Here is a 17,583-nt window from a genome sequence, read left to right on the forward strand (position 1 = left end):
GATGATCGGGAGCTGGTCGTGAGGCGTTAATCGCTCCTCGTTACCCCATGTAGACGATGCATGACACATGATCCTCCAAACGGTCGCACGACTGAAAAATTGGCTCAAAATGGGCCAAAAATTGCACAGTGTATGCCCAGCATTAGGCTGCCGGGGGATTCCCATGATGCACTGGGTGTTTCTTCTTCACCCACTATGTTTAATAGACCTCTCTGCACTGTCTCTCTTCCACAGCATGTCTTTATCCTGTTTTCCTTGCCCCTCCCCAACCGGTCGCAGCAGATGGCCGCCCCTCCCTGAGCCTGGTTCTGCTGGAGGTTTCTTCCTGTTAAAAGGGAGTTTTTCCTTCCCACTGTCGCCAAAGTGCTTGCTCATAGGGGGTCATATGATTGTTGGGGTTTTCTTTGTAAGTATACCTTACAACATAAAGCGCCTTGAGGTGACTGTTGCTGTCATTTGGCGCTCTATAAATAAAATTGAATTGAAAATTGAATAGGTGTCACTGTGATGATTTCTTCCCTCCATAGAAAGCTTAGACCCAAATGCAGATTCAATGCACATGGTTAAACTATTTATGAGACTTTGTTTAAAGAGAGGGAATGGAGAACGTGGCTCGAGCTAGTAGTGTCAGCAGAGAGCAGGAACCAGAGGAAAAGCTATCGAGAGACTGAACACCTGGCTCCTGATGGGAACAATCCAGCGGGAATTCTGCAACAGAGGGAGAAGAAGTTGCAGGACGGGTAAGGGAGTTTGAGGGTAGGATGAGTATGTTGGCAGAGGAGACCTAAACACAGTGAAAACAAGGTTAAACACAGGGAAGGAGCAAGCCAGAACTGGAGCAGAGGTGAAGCCTAGTTACCACTGGAGATGAAAGAACAAACTGGCGAGGAGTAGCAGGCAGCGCTGGTTTAAAAAGCCCTCCTGCTGATTGTTTGCAGATGAGGCCCAGGTGAGATCCAGGAAACTCCACCTCTGAAGTGTGGACACAGTATCCCGATTCCAAGTGGAAAAGCCCCTCAGACACTTCCATGGTGCATGGCAAGAAGGATGAGAAAGCATTCATTGTCCATCCATCCGTCCATCAGCGTAATGCCTAAAAGTTTATTCAGAATAAAGATCATCAGTGTTTTTAATTAGGGCTGCCACAAACGATTATTTTGATAGTCGACTAGTCACCGATTATTTTTGCGATTAGTCGACTAATCAGATCATGCATCCATTGAACGTAAAACATACAGCTTATTGCACCAGCAGCATCTGCTCTTATATAACTATCATTAGCTTACAGCTTTAAGTATTTAAGGTATGTGCTAACTAAAAATAAAGACAAGATGACAGTTTATTAAATTTTAATGAAATCTGCAGATTGTTTCAGTGAAGTTTAATAAACTCAGCCGGCTGCTCTTTAAAATATAACGGGACACCGGAGTATATTCTCGAGCATCTCACACTTCTGATAATCAGTTGTCAATAAAGGTTAGTCCTGTTCAGAATATGTGACAGTGTATAGTAAGTCTGTGTCCACATGAGGCACACACACCTGGTCAAACTGTGGCTCTTCTCCTCTGCAGAGATTTGTTTAGCGGCTTCTCCTGCCAGATAAGAACAGACAGAGGTGGAGAACACTCATGTTAGTCTACTAGCATTAGTAAATATTTTGTTTTGAAATTCAGGTCAGACTCCTGACAGAACAAAATGGTCCAAAAAGAGAGCGAGTGAGACTCATAAATCACTGAGTTAGAAGGTCAAAGCTAATAGTCGCATTTAGTAAATGTAACAAAAAGTGAAGAAGTTTACTTTGTCAAACAGACAAAAAAGTGAGATGAGAGGGTCAATGTAAACATACACGGCAGACCCAGTGGCATTTTGATCATCTTTATTCGGTACGCTTACTGGACACACAGAGCTGCAGCTGTCCCGCTGCCAGCTCAACCGAACACACAACAACATTCGCCAAAAACTCGAAACTTTTAAGCCGGCGAGGCGTGATTGCAGATGCCACCCAGGTGGGTCAATCGCACCTGCAGCAGCATCGCAAACCACGCCCCGCCACAGTCAGTTTTCTGGCTCAGACATATTAGGCTTACTTTGTTGTTGAAAAAACTGCAAACACAGTGTGTCTCACTGTGAACCATAAACTGAAAATCGTCATATAGAGACAAGCAAAGGTGTAAACATGCACAGTGCAAGTACACTAACAGCTACATTTAAGCCTGTATTGTTTCTTTTAAAGAGGAAAAACACCTTGGGTTCAGTTTCTATTTGATCGCTGACTGTGGAGTGTGCGTGAGTTTCCAAGGTAAAATACAATCCAGTAAACACAGCGATAAAGAGAAGGCCTTCCCTGATTTACTGCTTTGTCCATTTAATGCTCGGCTGGAGAGTTAAAAAAGGCATAAAAATGTCGAGCCAATATACATCGTCATCAAAAGGTACTATGACTAACAAAATGAAGTAAGATGCATGTTTATGATTGTCATGAACCAACAGGTTCGCCCAGGAAAGTGGACCCAAAAATGCAGACAAACACGGGCGAGGAATGCTTACAGTGATATTTATTTGAAAAAAGGGCCTAAAGTGACGAGGGGGACCCAAAAAGGCTAGTTGCAGGAACAAGGAAGAGGACAGAGAGCCGAGGAAATATTTGTGCCAGTCCGGGTTCGTATCACTGAGGGGAGGGGAGAGAGGTCCGTGGAAAGCGTCTGGAGGGTCTCAAGCTGAAGCGTGGAGGTTAGAGGGCAGGCGGCGAGCAGGCTGGGAGACAGGGACTGTCCCAGTAAGGTGAAGCCAGGGTTGAAACTCCGCTGAATGAAGGGAAGACAGAAATTACTCCAAGAGATAAATCACACAAGGAAAACCACGAAGGGAAACGTCATTGATGCTGACCATCTCTGAATCGAGAATGGGGGCCCAAGAGTACATCTTTTGCCATCTTTCAATGCTGTGATTGCAGCCAACTCTCTGTGAATGGTACTCATGGCCATTCGAGAATCTGTGTCTTTGATTAGTAGTCGTTGATCAATGGTCATAAGAATTTGCATACTAAGAATCATGGAACTAACCCCCCAGCACATTGTTCATTCAGTGGTGCTAGTTTCCTTCGCTGTGCAAATGTACTGTTTATCCTTATAAACAGTACATTGGGGAAACCTGCAGTCAGCTGAGACTGAAGAAGTCACTTGGATGAGTGACAAAACGTTTCTCCCACTGAAAATGTCCAAATGAACAGAATCAACCTTTTGGAATTTACTTACCTGGATGATTGAGCACACATCAAGACATTATTTTATTAATATCTTTGAAATGATAGCAACACAAACGAAACTTTTTGCAGTACATAGCACAAATGTAGCACAAACGTTTGATACCACTTTTGTTGGATTTGAAGAAGGTGGGGGGGCCAACTTCACTCACGTGATCTCCTAATATCACACCACAAATTCTAATTGCGTAACTTTGTCTCATTATTGGAAACTGAAAGCAGCAGAGCCTGTTGCAAAAAAAAGCTGTCACAACAGTCATCATGTGATTGACTCATACGGAACAAATCCAAGCGAAGATGATAAGTGATAAAAATCTGCTTTAAATCCAAACACTTGCAACAATGTGTGGATGGACGCATGGATCAGGTACATGTGTCACACTGCAAAGTCAATATTAGTTTCTGAAGGTGGTTACTGGTTTCACCTGCGCATCCTCACAGCTTTATCTGTATGTGGCGGCACCCAAGCAGTTGCAATTTAGAATATCAGCCACTTGTCAAGTTAATAAGGGCTAAATAAAGCTGAGGCAGAAAATGGCCGGTGTGAAAGCTGCTGAGCTGATCGTCATCTGTTTCATGCTGCTACAAGGTAAGACAAGGAAACATTTTATCAACACATTTCACAACAAAGAAAGCAACAGCAATGTGTTGATTTACTTCCTGCACAGTCGTAACACCTTACACATATTTACTAATATATGAAGGATTTATTAAAAGTTTACATTAAAACTTCCTGTAAAAAAAACAAACCTAACTTGGAGACTAAAGTTAAATAAAGTATTACCTTCATTTCTTTATACATGATATACATGCAGATTAATACATAACAGAGAAGCTAAATGGTTAAATGTTTAAAAACTGTCCCATCACTATTATGTTTGTCATTCATTTTCAAACAAAGGAGGTCATTCAGTTACATTCATCTCAATAAAGGGCAGCACTGGATCTGCTTTTATTTTTTAGTGTTTTCAGTACAATTACATTTTCATTACAAACAAAACAAACGAGTAAACACACTCGGCTCTCACTTGTTTACCTGCTGTAATAAAATAAGCATCTGCTACACCAAAAAAAAAAAAAAAATACAAATGGAAGAACTGAGCCTGCATGTTTTCATGTTCAAGCATGTAACATAGTTGTACATTTTCTTTGCTTGTTCTCTTCTTGATCTCAGGCTTTGTGGCGGCTTTGAACTGCACCAGCCCAACTCCTGCCGCCCTGTTTGATGAACTCGCAAAACATTTGTTCTCTAACAAACTGCTGCGTCCCGTCGAAACCTTTGCAAAGCCAATAAACATATCCATCAGCATAACAGTGGCAGGAATTTTAGGAGTGGTGAGTCTACACAGCTTATACACAAAATATTAACATCATGTCATCTATGTGGAACTAATAATCCTTATGACTCTAATATACTTTCTAATGTTACTCATCTTTAGGATGAAAAAACCCAAACACTGTCTTCAGTCTTATGGCAGGTCCTGGTATGTTTTGAACAGCTCTCAGAACTAAAACAATAATGTCACATTTCTTATATGATTATACTGACATTTTGTAAATTATTTCTGTTGCAGCTGTTTGTATTTTCAGCACAATGAACCAATCCAGAGCGATAGTATTTTTATAAGAATGAATCAAAATGTTTGGCCACTGAATTAATACATAAAGAATACATTACTTGTTATTTTAGATTTCCTTAAGTTTGTAACAGTAATTTCAAATATTTATTATCACTTGGGAACTTTTTCTTATAGTCTAACATGACTTAATACCAGATGTTGTGTTTCCCTGTTTCAGCAGTTAACAGGGAACAGCTGTAGTGCTGTGGAACAGTTTTGCTGTTGTTCTGTTTAATGTAGGAGTGGGATATCGAAGGACTGAACTGGGATGAGAAGGAATGTGCAGCTAAAAGAGTTTCAGTTCCTCGGGACAACCTTTGGGTCCCAGACATTCAAATAAAACAGCTGTAAGTTTAATGAATTTTGTAAATCAAGTCGAAGAAACTAACTTTTAATTAAAACACTAAAAATGTCAGAAATGACAAAGCAGTCATGAGAGACATCGACGTCCACAACTGAGCTGGAAGACCAACACTTGCACTGTAAACAGAAAGTGGAAGAGCAGGCTTTCTTTGCTAAGGAAGCTTACGTCCTTCCACATGTGGTATAATGATGAATATTTTCTATCACTTACTTCTGATGAGTGCAGTGTACTTTGCTGTGGTCTGCTGGGGGAGCAGGAGATAAATAAACTAATCAGGAACCCCGACCACCCTCTGCACCACCTACTGGACAGGCTGCAACATTTATTTTCAGTGTTGTTCAATTCAATTCAATTTTATTTATACAGCGCCAAATCACGCTTTATATTGTAAGGTAGACCCTACAATAATACATACAGAGAAAAACCCAACAGTCAAATGACCCCCTATGAGCAAGCACTTTGGCGACAGTGGGAAGGAAAAACTCCCTTTTAACAGGAAGAAACCTCCAGCAGAACCAGGCTCAGGGAGAGGCGGGGCCATCTGCTGCGACCGGCTGGGGTGAGAGAAGGAAGACAGGATAAAAACATGCTGTGGAAGAGAGACAGAGATTAATAACAAGTATGATTCAATGCATAGAGGTCTATTAACACATAGTGAGTGAAAAAGGTGACTGGAAAGGAAAAACTCAATGCATCATGGGAATCCCCCAGCAGCCTACGTCTATTGCAGCATAACTAAGGGAGGATTCAGGGTCAGCTGGTCCAGCCCCAACTATATGCTTTAGCAAAAAGGAAAGTTTGAAGCCTAATCTTAAAAGTAGAGATAGTGTCTGTCTCCTGAATCTGGAAGCTGTTTCCACAGAAGAGGGGCCTGAAAACTGAAGGCTCTGCCTCCCATTTTACTTTTAAATACTTTAGGAACAAGTAAGCCTGCAGTGCAAGAGCGAAGTGCTCTTTTTTTTTCTCTTTTTTTTTTGCCTGTCCCATTTGGTTCTTTAGCCGTCAGAATTGTTGTCTGAAGACCAACAAGGATACCCAATGGATTTACTTTGCCAAATGGATCATCATGGCATTGCCGTATTGGTCCATTTAATCGACCTTTGTTGTTATTATTTATTTTATTTTATTTTCAGTTGTTACAGACGGGACAGACATGACTGGGGATAGGAAAGGGAGAAAGAAAGATGAAGGAAAAGAAAAACAGAAGGGAAAAGGGACAGAGAGAAAGGGCACTTAAAAAGAGAAAGAAAAAAAATCTCCTGGATCACCTGTTGAGAGAAAAAGAAGAGAAAACAAGCAAAAAAACAAAACAAAGCAACATACTAAACACAACACCATCGCATTAATCTAGCTAAGTGTTAACAGGAGTAAATACTAAATATTGAATGTTGTTATGCAGCACGCAGGACCGACAGCGCACAATGTGCTTTGAAGTAGCAGCCAAGAAAGGTGTAGTTTATATCTATGAACAGTGAACACCCGTGTGCACACCTGTGTGGATCAGCGCGCTTGTATTCAAAAGGTTTTCCCATGTAACGGTCTGCTAGAGGGTGTGGTGGGTCATAGCCCCGTCCCCCAGGGCATGAAGCAGGCATGGAGGAGATCCAGGCTCCAGACATCCAGAGGAGAGCGAAGTGCTCTAATAGGGTGATATGGTACAAGGTCATTAAGATAAGATGGGGCCTGATTATTTAAGACCTTGTATGCGAGGAGCAGGATTTTGAATTCACTTCAGGATTTAACAGGAAGCCAATGAAGGGAAGCCCAAACAGGAGAAATCGGCTCTCTCTTTCTAGTCCCTGTCACGACTCTTGCTGCAGCATTTTGGATTAGCTGAAGGCTTTTCAGTTAGTTTTTAGGACATCCTGATAATAATGAATTATTGTTCTCTTACACTCATCATGTTACCTGATTTGAATATATTGTTTTTCATATATATTTTTTCAATGTTTTGTTATTGTATTCTGTTCTATTCCAGCCTGGACGAAGCCAGCTCTACCAAAACTCCCTATGTCTACTTACATAATACAGGTCATGTATATGATGATAAGCCCATCACAGTGGTCACTTCTTGCCAATTGGGAATCTACACCTTTCCCTTTGATATCCAAAACTGCTCGTTGACCTGCGGATCATATATACACTTTGGTAAGGCTGCCTGAAAATTTAAAAAAATAATGTCAAAGAGTCTCAAAATTATTTTTTAAACTCTAAAAACATCCCTATAGACCATCCATATTCTGATTTTAACACAAAACTATGTGCAAATAAGCAAAACTCTTGAATGTCGCTCTAGCTACGGATATTCAGATGATTCAAGGCGCCACAGCTGAAAAGGTCCTGAAAGAGTCCCGAGATGTGATTGTAACCAATGGGGAGTGGGAGCTTGCAGATATAAATATTGCCGATTCCAGCCTGCATTTAGACGATGGAAGCTACTCTGAGATCACATACTATGTAAGCGTGTTTTTACTGACTTTTTCATCCTTCTGATAATTTATTTTGTACCGTTATAGCTGATCACACTTTATTGTTTAATAGTTCCTAATTGTGGGAAGTCTTTATGAACCAGTCGCTATCATATTGAACATGTTTGCCGTGAGAATGAAAGTAAAAGTAAAATCAGGTGCAGATGATGCATGAGTGAAACATAAAGAAACTGAACTGTGCTGTGGTGGCACAGGACAGCAGGGATTACGTCCACCATTTTGGAAGTAGTTTCTGTTTTAAAAGCTTCATTTCTAATATTTGATGTAATGAGACATCTCATTTATTAAGCCAAAATTCTGAAGCAGTTGGTAAAAACTAAGTACATCCCATGATTCAGTGACTTTAGCAGCAACAACTTGATGTGATCATTTTGTCAGTCAAATCGCTGTAGAGGAAAAAGATTGATTAATGCATACAATCTAACAAAAATCTTACAGGTTTAATACTTTTGTCTCTTCCCAAGATCGTGCTAAGACAGAGACCAATCGTCTATGTGGTCAACCTCCTGGTCCCCAGCTGTTTCCTAATCACAGTGGACCTCTTCAGTTTTGTGCTGCCCCCACAGAGCGTGGACAGATCCTCCTTCAAGATGACACTCCTCCTGGGCTACACAGTCTTCCTGCTCATAATGAATGACCTGCTGCCTGTTACTGGGGAGAAAACACCGCTCATCAGTGAGTGTACATAAATGTAGTGTCGGCTGCATAGTTCTTCTTTTGAAGAAATACACTTAAGGAGTTTAGAGACAGTGTTTCTGAAAGACAGTACAGTGTCCTTTGGATTATGAAGGGTTGAATTCAAACATCTGTGGAACAGACGTCTTAAAATCTGTACAAATTTCACCAAAACTGTCAGTTCCTAAAAAAACAAGTTTTCTAAACTGTGAAACTCTTCACCGAAGTACATTTTGCAAAACTGGATGATCCCAATCAGTGTCAACTTGCCAAAAGACTCCACCTACTAAAGACACATTTATTTTGGGGGTGTGTTTTTTCAGCTCTCTGAGATAAGTCATCTATGGCTGTAATCCAGACATTTCTTAAACACGATGGTAACTAAGACCGAGAAAGAGAATATGAGCTCACATGTGAATTTAATGAAAACTGTTCTGAGTTCTTCCTGTCTTTGGTGCTGTTTCCTGCAGATGTTTTCTTCTCCATCAGTCTGGCGCTGATGGTTGCCAGCCTGTTGGAGACGCTGTTCATCACAAACATTCAGTACAAGCCCAGAGAGTACAGCGCAGTGCCTCACTGGCTCAGTGTCCTCGTGTTACGTTATCTAGCTGTTCTTGTTTGTATCCCTCCAAAGGAAAGGAGCAACCGAGTCACAGTCTCCCTCAATCCATCTCACAAAGGTACATTATTATTTTTATAGTCCCGTTATTAATAGAAGATTTCGTTAAGAGCCCAAGCTGAAGAAACAGCTGTGGCCTGTATTGACTATAGTGGACTATGTGTTAGGTTAGGTTAAACAACATAAAGCTGACATTATGGCTGAGGATTGTGTGTTCCAGCTATAGAGAGATCACATTCCTGAGCCTCCCTGGGAAAGTCTATGCCAGGGTGCCGGAAAAGAGAGTCTGTTCGTTAGTCGAATCTCGGATACAGGACGAACAATGTGGTTTAGGTTTTGGTTACAGAACACTGGACCAGCTGTTTACCGTCTCGAGGATACTCGAGGTGTATGGGAGTTTGCACAACCAGTCTACATGTGTTTTGTGGACTTGGAGAAGGCCATGTCCCTTGTGAGATGTGCCTCGGAAGTATGGAGTGTCTAGCCCCACTGATACAGGCCATTCAATCCTTATACAAATGTTGCAGGAGCTTGGTGCGCATAGCCAGCAATAAGTCGGACATGTTTCTGGTGCTTTGGACGCCAACAGTGCTGCCCTTTGTCACTGAATCTGTTCATAATTTTTATGGACATAATTTTTAGGCATAGCCAAGTGGCAGAAGGCTTCCACTTGGGTGGCCTCAGAATTTCATCTCCGCCTTTTGCAGATGATGTGGTTCTGTTGGCTTCATAAGGTGACGGCCTCCAGCTGGCACTGGAGTGGTTTGCAGCTGAGTGTGAAGAGGCAGGATTCAGAATCAGCACTTCCAAATCTGAGGCCATGCACCTCAGCCAGAAAAAGGAGTGCCCACTGAGGGTCAGGGACGAGTTCCTGCACCAAATGAAGGAGTTTAAGTACACTCTAACATGAAAGCATTGTACAAATAAGCAATTGGAGTTTTAAAAAAAATGATGAAATCAATTTCTTTTATGCAACGCAATGATGGCTGCATGTGTTTCTTTGCAGGTAACCAATGATTTCAAAAACGACCCTCCTTTTAACAAATCCAGTCCGCTATTTTAACTCAATAAATGAGTAATAATAATGATCTCCAGCCTTGCGCTCATCAACATTCTCATCTGAGTTAACAAGAAGATTATTGAAATAATGTCAGCAGGTCCTTTTATGGCAGCGATGAAATGCAGTGGAAATGCGGGTTTTTGGAATGACATTTATTTTCATGGCAATTCATCTGCTCTCTCTTCATAACCTTCTGAAGTATTCGCAAATTGCTATCATAAAAACTGAAGAAGCAAACTTTGTAAAAAATATTATTTGTGTCATTTTCAAAACTTTTGGCCGCGACTGTATCTCGTGGTCTTGTTCACGAGTGAGAGGAGAGGGAAGCTGGAGATCTACAGACAGATTGGTGCTGCGACTGTAGTGATGCGGAGGCTGTACATCATGTTGAAGAAAGAGCTGAGCGTAAAAGCGAAGCTTTCAGTTTACCCGTCGGTCTACGTTCCCACCGAAAGAGCAAGATTGTGGATACAAGTGGCAGAAATTAGCTTTCTCCGAAGGGTGGCCGGCATCTCTCTTAGACATAGGGTGAGGCGTTCGGCCATCCGGGAGGGGCTCAGTGTAGAACCACTTCTCTTCCACTTTGAAAGGAGCCAGTTGAGGTGGTTCAAGGAGGGATGCCTCCTGGGCGAGGTGTTCCGGGCATGTCCCACTGGGAGGAGGCCCTGGGGCAGATCCACGACACGCTGGAGAGATTATATCTGTCAGCTGGCCTGGAAACGCTTTGCTGTTTCTCTGGACAAGCTGGAGGAGGGGGCCGGGCAGAAGGAGGTCTGGGCTTCTCTGCTTAGGCTGCTGCCACCGTGACCTGGCCCCGGATAAGTTGAAAACCATGGATGGATGGAGGGATGCAAGAAGAATAAACGAGTTGAGGAAAGTTTCTCCTTCACTGAATTATATTAACTTGTACCAGAGAGCCAAACCACTGAGAGCTTCAAGAACTAATAGAAGGATTTTTAAGGCAAATCTGTGTGTGTGTGCTGGGAGCCAGTGAAGTGACATAAACGCTTGGGTAATGGTTATATTTGCCTATATGTAAGAACTCTGATGATGGTGATAATCCTGCAAACAGAGCGTTACAACAGTCTGACCCGTTCGATATGAACGCATGAATCATTTTCTCGCAGTCAGTTTGAGGTACCAATTTTTTTAAAACTTGTAAACAATTTGATCCTGATGAATCAGGACATGTAAACTTTAGGTCACAACTCTCCACAGTCATGCCACGTATCTCTAAGCTGTAAAGTACTTTATGCTTATCCTTATTTAAGCTGGTAGTAATCAAGTCAATTTTAATCACCAACTACGACTTAAGAAAAAGTAACCACTTTTTGTGGTCTCAGGGTGTTTTGTTTGTTTTTCACAGCGCCATCAGCGAACACAAGCGCCACAAACCTCTCAGACCATCAGAGCATCTCAGATGTTACACTTTCAGCTTCTCTGGACTCTCTGGAGCCAGTTCTGGAACAACTGAGGATGTTAGGCAGAGAGCTCACAGCCATCCGAGTTCAGATGGACAAATACTGTCAAGGAACCAAAGCCACGCAGGAGTGGGAAATGATTGGGACAGTGATTGATCGTCTGCTGTTTGGCTTGTACATCATCTTCATTTTTGTGAGCTTTATCACAATAATAAGCATCTGGATATGGAATAATTCATGTGCTACATGATTAGATCAAAAACTGCATCACATGGATTAGTGCTATGGCAATCTTCACTTCATGCATGTACTTGACCCCGTGCTGATTCCTTATTTTTTTGCATATTTGTCACACGTACATGTTTCAGATCAAAGGAATTGATGACCTGAAACATTTTAGTGTGACAAATACACGAACCAAGAGCAAAGAAGGCATGAGATGGATTTGCTGAGATCAGGAATAACAGCATCATTTAGTATAATGAAAATAGCCCTGCTTCTGTTGTCTGCATTTCATTCATTTGTCTGTAAGGTAGTTGGCCTTGGCAAACTCTGCATTTTACAGTCACATACATGACTGTGGTTTACTGTATCCTAACACTATTTACTGGAGCTTTTTCTTTTTAACATATCAGTAGCCAGAGAAAAATATGAAAGAGGGACACATTCATAAACTCACAGGCCTGGGCTTACATCCAGTAACCACCATTTTCCTTGCAAACCAGAACCATGAACACATTTAGACTCTAATGCCATTAATAGAAGTTGTACTTGTCTTTAAGATTCATTAGCAATTAAAAACTATTACGACTATTATTGTATTGTTTTTCCATTTCACCGGTTGTGGTTTACCTGCATAAACAAATTATAATAGTGGGTGATTTGGTCTGCAGCAATTTGTGACAAAGAAAATAAGTGTGACAATGAAATGTAAGCGATGGTCTCAGCTCTGCTACGTAACCAGCTTGGCATCTAAACTGAGTAACCAAAAATAAAATTTTATGACAATTAAAGCTGCTTCAGTTTGAGGTTATACCGCCACCCCGAGCACTCCAGATGTTGGGTTGGGCCGGGTCTGATTAGTACCTGTATGGGAGACCACTGGGTAATGTTCAAGATTTAGAGCAGGCTGTCCACCAATCAGGTTTCATTTGCAAACCACTTCAGTATTGAACCCCAAATTTGCTCCAAATGCATCCATCAATGTGACCGGATATCACCTAAGGCAATCATTTCCAATCACCACACCAGCAGAAAATGAAGACTTTCAGCTGGGTTTTCATTCATTTTGATGTTCTGATGACTTAATTCTTCATTACAGCTTCACTTTTGCAAATTAGGATTGTTTTTTTAATTTTTTTTTTTTTAATTAGATCAATAGACAATAGTAGATCAAAAATGAAAGTAGCCCCCCCACCAAAAAAAAAAAGAACAACAGCGATTAATTTTTACTGATTATTTATTCATTTTTAAAATAACTTGGCTTTATTTTATTAGTTCAGTTTCTTTTTCATGGAAGGACTCCAAAATAATCATAATCAGAGTTTTTAAACAGAAAAATCTATCAGATTTTGGAGCCACTTCCAATGATGTTTTCCTACAGACTCTTATAGAAATCAAACAAATGATAATCGTTTCATTCACCGTATAAATAGGATTATGGCTTATTAAAGGTTCAGAAGTGCAACATTAAAAATTATACATTCTCTTTTATTTAAACTGCATATAAATTACATGTATGAAGGATTTAAATTAATGTTCAAAATGGGTTATTGTTAATGATCTCCTATAGTCGATCTGAAGTACCTTCACGGCCCACCAGGGGGCGCCAGCCTATAGTTTTGCAATCACACAAAAACAAAACAAGCAAACAAGAACCTCCACCTCTGGGGCTTAGCAGCTGTGACTCTGATGTATTAAATACTACTAATTATGAACATACACAGGAGATGAACTTCCAAGACTTCCGTTTTATTAACCAAGAAAAGTTCTTCAAGTGAAGAATGACACTTATTAACAGTCTAGCCAGTCATTTATTATTAACATGATTACAGAACCAAAGCAAATGCACACACAATATTAATCATAATAATTAACTTTTTTAATAGCATACATTTGGATCTGTAGTGCACTGTAAGGCTCCTTCGCTCCTCCATGTTAAAGGCAACAAAACCAATAGTAATAATCATCTAAATGGAGGTTTGTCAGTAGAGCTGAGCAGTCACTTTGTTCAGCGTTTCTTCTAAAAAGCATCTCAAAATTCAAAAATCAGTCTCTCTGGCAGTTTTAAATAAAGATATTTTATCCTTATGTGCCCAAAACCTCAACTTCTTCAAATCTACAGATGAGATACATACACTGGAGTTTTATCTAGTCTATCGAAGGACTTGAGGACTACAAATGTGATCAATTCAGCTCGAAACAGAGCCAATAATAAGACATTTCTATTCCTCTCTGCAATACTGGGTTTGCAAAAAAGTCATCAAAATAAAACGATCAGAGTTGTAAAGATATTTTTTGGTTTAACTACTGAAATTACTCATCTGCTACGGATGATCACAGCACTCTCATACGTGGTCAGAACCTACAGCCCGTTACGGTCAGTTTAAACAGTTAAAGGAGACTCCAAGCTAGCAGTCCCATTGGAAAAAATTGCTTTCGCACACAACTCTGTGTTAAAACAGTGAACCGTCGTGTTTACACTTTCAAACTGCTGGAAGAAAAAACATAAAATTTAGCCCAAGAAGTGATAATGGTATGTCTCTTCTACCTTGTGGATCTTCACAATGTTGAGAAACTCAACCGGCAGGAACTTTTAAGACCGTTCAAGATCAGGGTTCATGTTCCTGACACACATCTAAAAACTCACCCAAAGAGTGATGTCCCACCCTCGGCCCCGCCAACAAAAACATGGGATCAGTGCAATTAACCAAACCTTCTCCAATATTCAAAAACCTACAACGAGCAGCCGCGTGCCAGTTGGGCTACACGCACAGCAGGCAGACGTGTGCGCAAATAAACACAAGCACCCACACTCACGACACGCCTCTCTCCAGTAACCAAATGCACACAAAGCAGCAGCACAATTTTTTTTAAATACTCTGAATGCTGAATTGAAACACCTCCTCTATTGTCCAGTGTTTTTGAATGCAGCTTGTTCCAAGGTGCCTCTTGGTGCGTAAAATGGCTAAAAACGGGACAGTAAGGAGCGAGGAAGAGCGCACTCATGGGTTATTTAAATACAGTGTCTTAACTGGGAAACTGATCAGCTCTTCAAATCTAACGTTTTGCAACCCCAATTTAAAGATTTAAAAATAGAAAAATGGGGACTGTCTGACAGGTCGAAAATCTTTGGCTGTTTTCACACATGAAACTACAACATGAGAGCATCAAACATCTGTGTAAGGCAGCACGTTTTCTCATTCACACACACGGAGCGATTTTATTAATTCAGGAATGATTCAGCACAGCTGAAGCAAGAAAGGTGCCCCATTGTAAAACTCACTTGGGAGCAACAGAAGCACTACCATACGGAGACGCTGGCAAGAATATTCAGTTCATATTTACAAGGAAATTTAAATTAAGTCATCAGCAAAGGACAGACAAATCTAATCCAATTGCCAAATCAGGGAGACGATTTCTACCATTCTAGCAGGACGCATTCTTGGAGTAAAGTGCATGTCTAAAAGAGATTCATCGGAAAAATCAACACCAGCCTTGGTCCTCTTTCTGAGTGATGCGGCTGCCCTGATGTAGTAAAACCTGCATGTGAGGCAATCAGCTGTTTGCGAAGGCGCCGTCTCTCCGGGTTACAAAGGCTGGAACAGAACGAGAGATGGTCAGCCACTACAATCATCGTCGTGTTGTGCTTCTCCTCCTCCTTCTCTGAGGTTCTCCTGTTGCCAGCTTTAAGGCCCGCCTCCCTCATCTTCTTGCTCCTCCATGTTTTTGCGTGCCATCCTCTCTCTCCGGTCTGCCAGCCGCTGGCAGCGAGGACAGTCTTTACCTGTGCGGAAGCAGGTGCGGTGGTAACACGCGTGGCAGTCTGAAAAACGGGGAGAGAAAACATTTTTTAAAAAGAAAGCCAGTTTAACTGAGCTTGTGTGTCATCTTAACAAGAAAGCAACACCTGCGCAGTGTAAACCAGTTTAACTAGTTTCATGTTTGGACTGCACAAACAGCAGCCAATCACAATTAGAGCTGAGGGACGATGGGTGGAGCGGGGAAGGTATAAAAGGCGCAGAAGAAAAAGGCAGAAAGCCACAGGGAGCAGGTAAGTCAGGCAAGTCATATCCCGGGATAAGCTCAGCACAAGGAAAGCTGTCCAGACATGTCCTGTTTCATTACTCAGCCTCATTCCCATAAGATGCTCTAACGGGGATCCCTTTTTTTCTGTTGATGATGGACTCATGAAAAAACAGGCAACTCAAATTCAAAAACAATGTTTATTTTATGAGGACAAAATAAAATCAAGCTTAAATAATAGCAATCAGAAGCAGAAGCTACTAAAAAGCATAAATTACACATTCAATTGGATTCATGTCGTCACCTCCGCACGTTAAACTAGTTCCTTTGACAAAAGCCTAAATAATAAAATAAAAGGGTTTAAAAACACAGACAGGCGAGGCAGCGTAGCAACAACAGCAGCAGAGAGTCCAGATTTACATGACTCTTCTTCAGCCGACATCACACATAAACAAAGGGAATGAAATCACCAGCTCAGGTGGAACACGTGCGAGAAAACGACTCCGACAAACACAAACACCCACCGAAATGAAGCATGCAGAAATGTAAACGTTTCAGAGCGATGCACCACTGCCACCCGTTCCCAGAAAGAACGGGTGGCAAGAGAAGAATAAAAGCAGCAACTACTAGGAGCAGCGTCCCTTTCACAGTGACACACAAGCAACTCAGAGCTCAGAGAGAAAGATGGGAACGTAGCGCGCCAGCACCTCCACAACCTCAGCCAAAAGAGATCCACCACCAAAAAACAAACAAACAAACAAAAAAAAACGCCCAAAAACATCTACCCTCCACCAGCACCGTAACAACGGAAACACACCAAACCTCAGTGACAAAAAACAACTGTACAACTGTAAAGGGAAAAAGATGGCCGAAATATGAAGGTACGACTACAACATCCAATAATAATTTAACACACAAGACATATTACAACACCTATAGGGACAGTTCAGTATTTTCTGTGCAGTTAGAGAACACCACTCTTATGTCTGCAAAGTAAGGTTAAAACTACATATTTAACACTGGATGTAAACACACGAGGCCCAACTCGTGCATCTGCAAAGTTTAGAGACGTTTATAGGCCATTATTTTACCTTTAACAGGCAAATATAAGAGTGGTATCAATATCATCATCATCATACTCTTGGCAATAAGGATTGTCCAACTTGGTTTTTTTGTAAACATTAATGCACAGCTACACAAGTGTTAACTGCCAAAAATGTGCGTTTGGGGTAGTAACATTTGAAATATCAAGACTGTGAACACTGTAAAAAACATATACCTCAATGCTAGACAAAATTAAATCACTGTAAAATAACTGCTTGATAGTCTTATTCAAAGGATAAATAACCGGGAGGCCTTTGGTTAACTGCAACCAGAAATCCATCGCTTGTTCTGGACAACGCGAGCTAGTTTTAATCCAGCAAATGTATCAAATTAAACTCTGTTTGCTGTGAGCCGATTCCAGTTTTACCCAGGTTTCCAAATCCTTTGTGATCCCAGGACACAGCCCTCCTTACTCGTGTCCTCCACCTCCCCCTGCATCATGATTTATGTCGTTTCTCTTTGTGTTCTCCCCTCTTGTCTTATTTTTCTCCATGCCTTCCCTCATCTTCCTGCCTCTGGTTATTTTCCTGCCTCTGCGAGTTTTATGATTTCTCCAGTTACTCCGCGTCACAATTCCTGATTCTTCTTGGCCTTCCTCCTCAGGGTTTCTTCCTCTTCCTCCATCACTTTCACTTCCACTACTCTCCTCCTTCTCCTTGCTTCTCCCTCTGGAGACAACAGTTGTCAGCTGATGAGATTCTAACAGTCTCATAACGGGATGTTTG

General features: G+C 41.3%; 2 protein-coding genes across 6 annotated transcripts in view; one reads left to right on the forward strand and one right to left on the reverse strand.

The window, feature by feature from the left end:
- Positions 1-3,796: 3,796 nt before the first annotated feature.
- Positions 3,797-11,759, forward strand: LOC134642779 (5-hydroxytryptamine receptor 3A-like). Its single transcript, XM_063494729.1, has 9 exons — positions 3,797-3,851; positions 4,437-4,597; positions 4,702-4,746; positions 5,122-5,228; positions 7,224-7,393; positions 7,542-7,702; positions 8,199-8,409; positions 8,880-9,089; positions 11,455-11,759. Exons 1-9 carry the CDS (start codon positions 3,797-3,799, stop codon positions 11,757-11,759), a joined length of 1,425 nt encoding a protein of 474 aa, XP_063350799.1.
- A 1,234-nt stretch (positions 11,760-12,993) lies between these two features.
- Positions 12,994-17,583, reverse strand: part of rubcn (rubicon autophagy regulator) — a 30,099-nt gene continuing 25,509 nt past the window's right edge. For all 5 annotated transcript variants that reach the window (XM_063494850.1, XM_063494847.1, XM_063494849.1 and 2 more), the window contains one exon: positions 12,994-15,554. In XM_063494850.1, the coding sequence (XP_063350920.1) occupies positions 15,418-15,554 (137 nt within the window). In that variant the 3' untranslated portion in view covers positions 12,994-15,417. The remainder of the gene's footprint in view (positions 15,555-17,583) is intronic.

This window comes from Pelmatolapia mariae, linkage group LG15 (assembly GCF_036321145.2).
Source record: "Pelmatolapia mariae isolate MD_Pm_ZW linkage group LG15, Pm_UMD_F_2, whole genome shotgun sequence".
NCBI classification, from domain to species: Eukaryota; Metazoa; Chordata; class Actinopteri; order Cichliformes; family Cichlidae; genus Pelmatolapia; species Pelmatolapia mariae.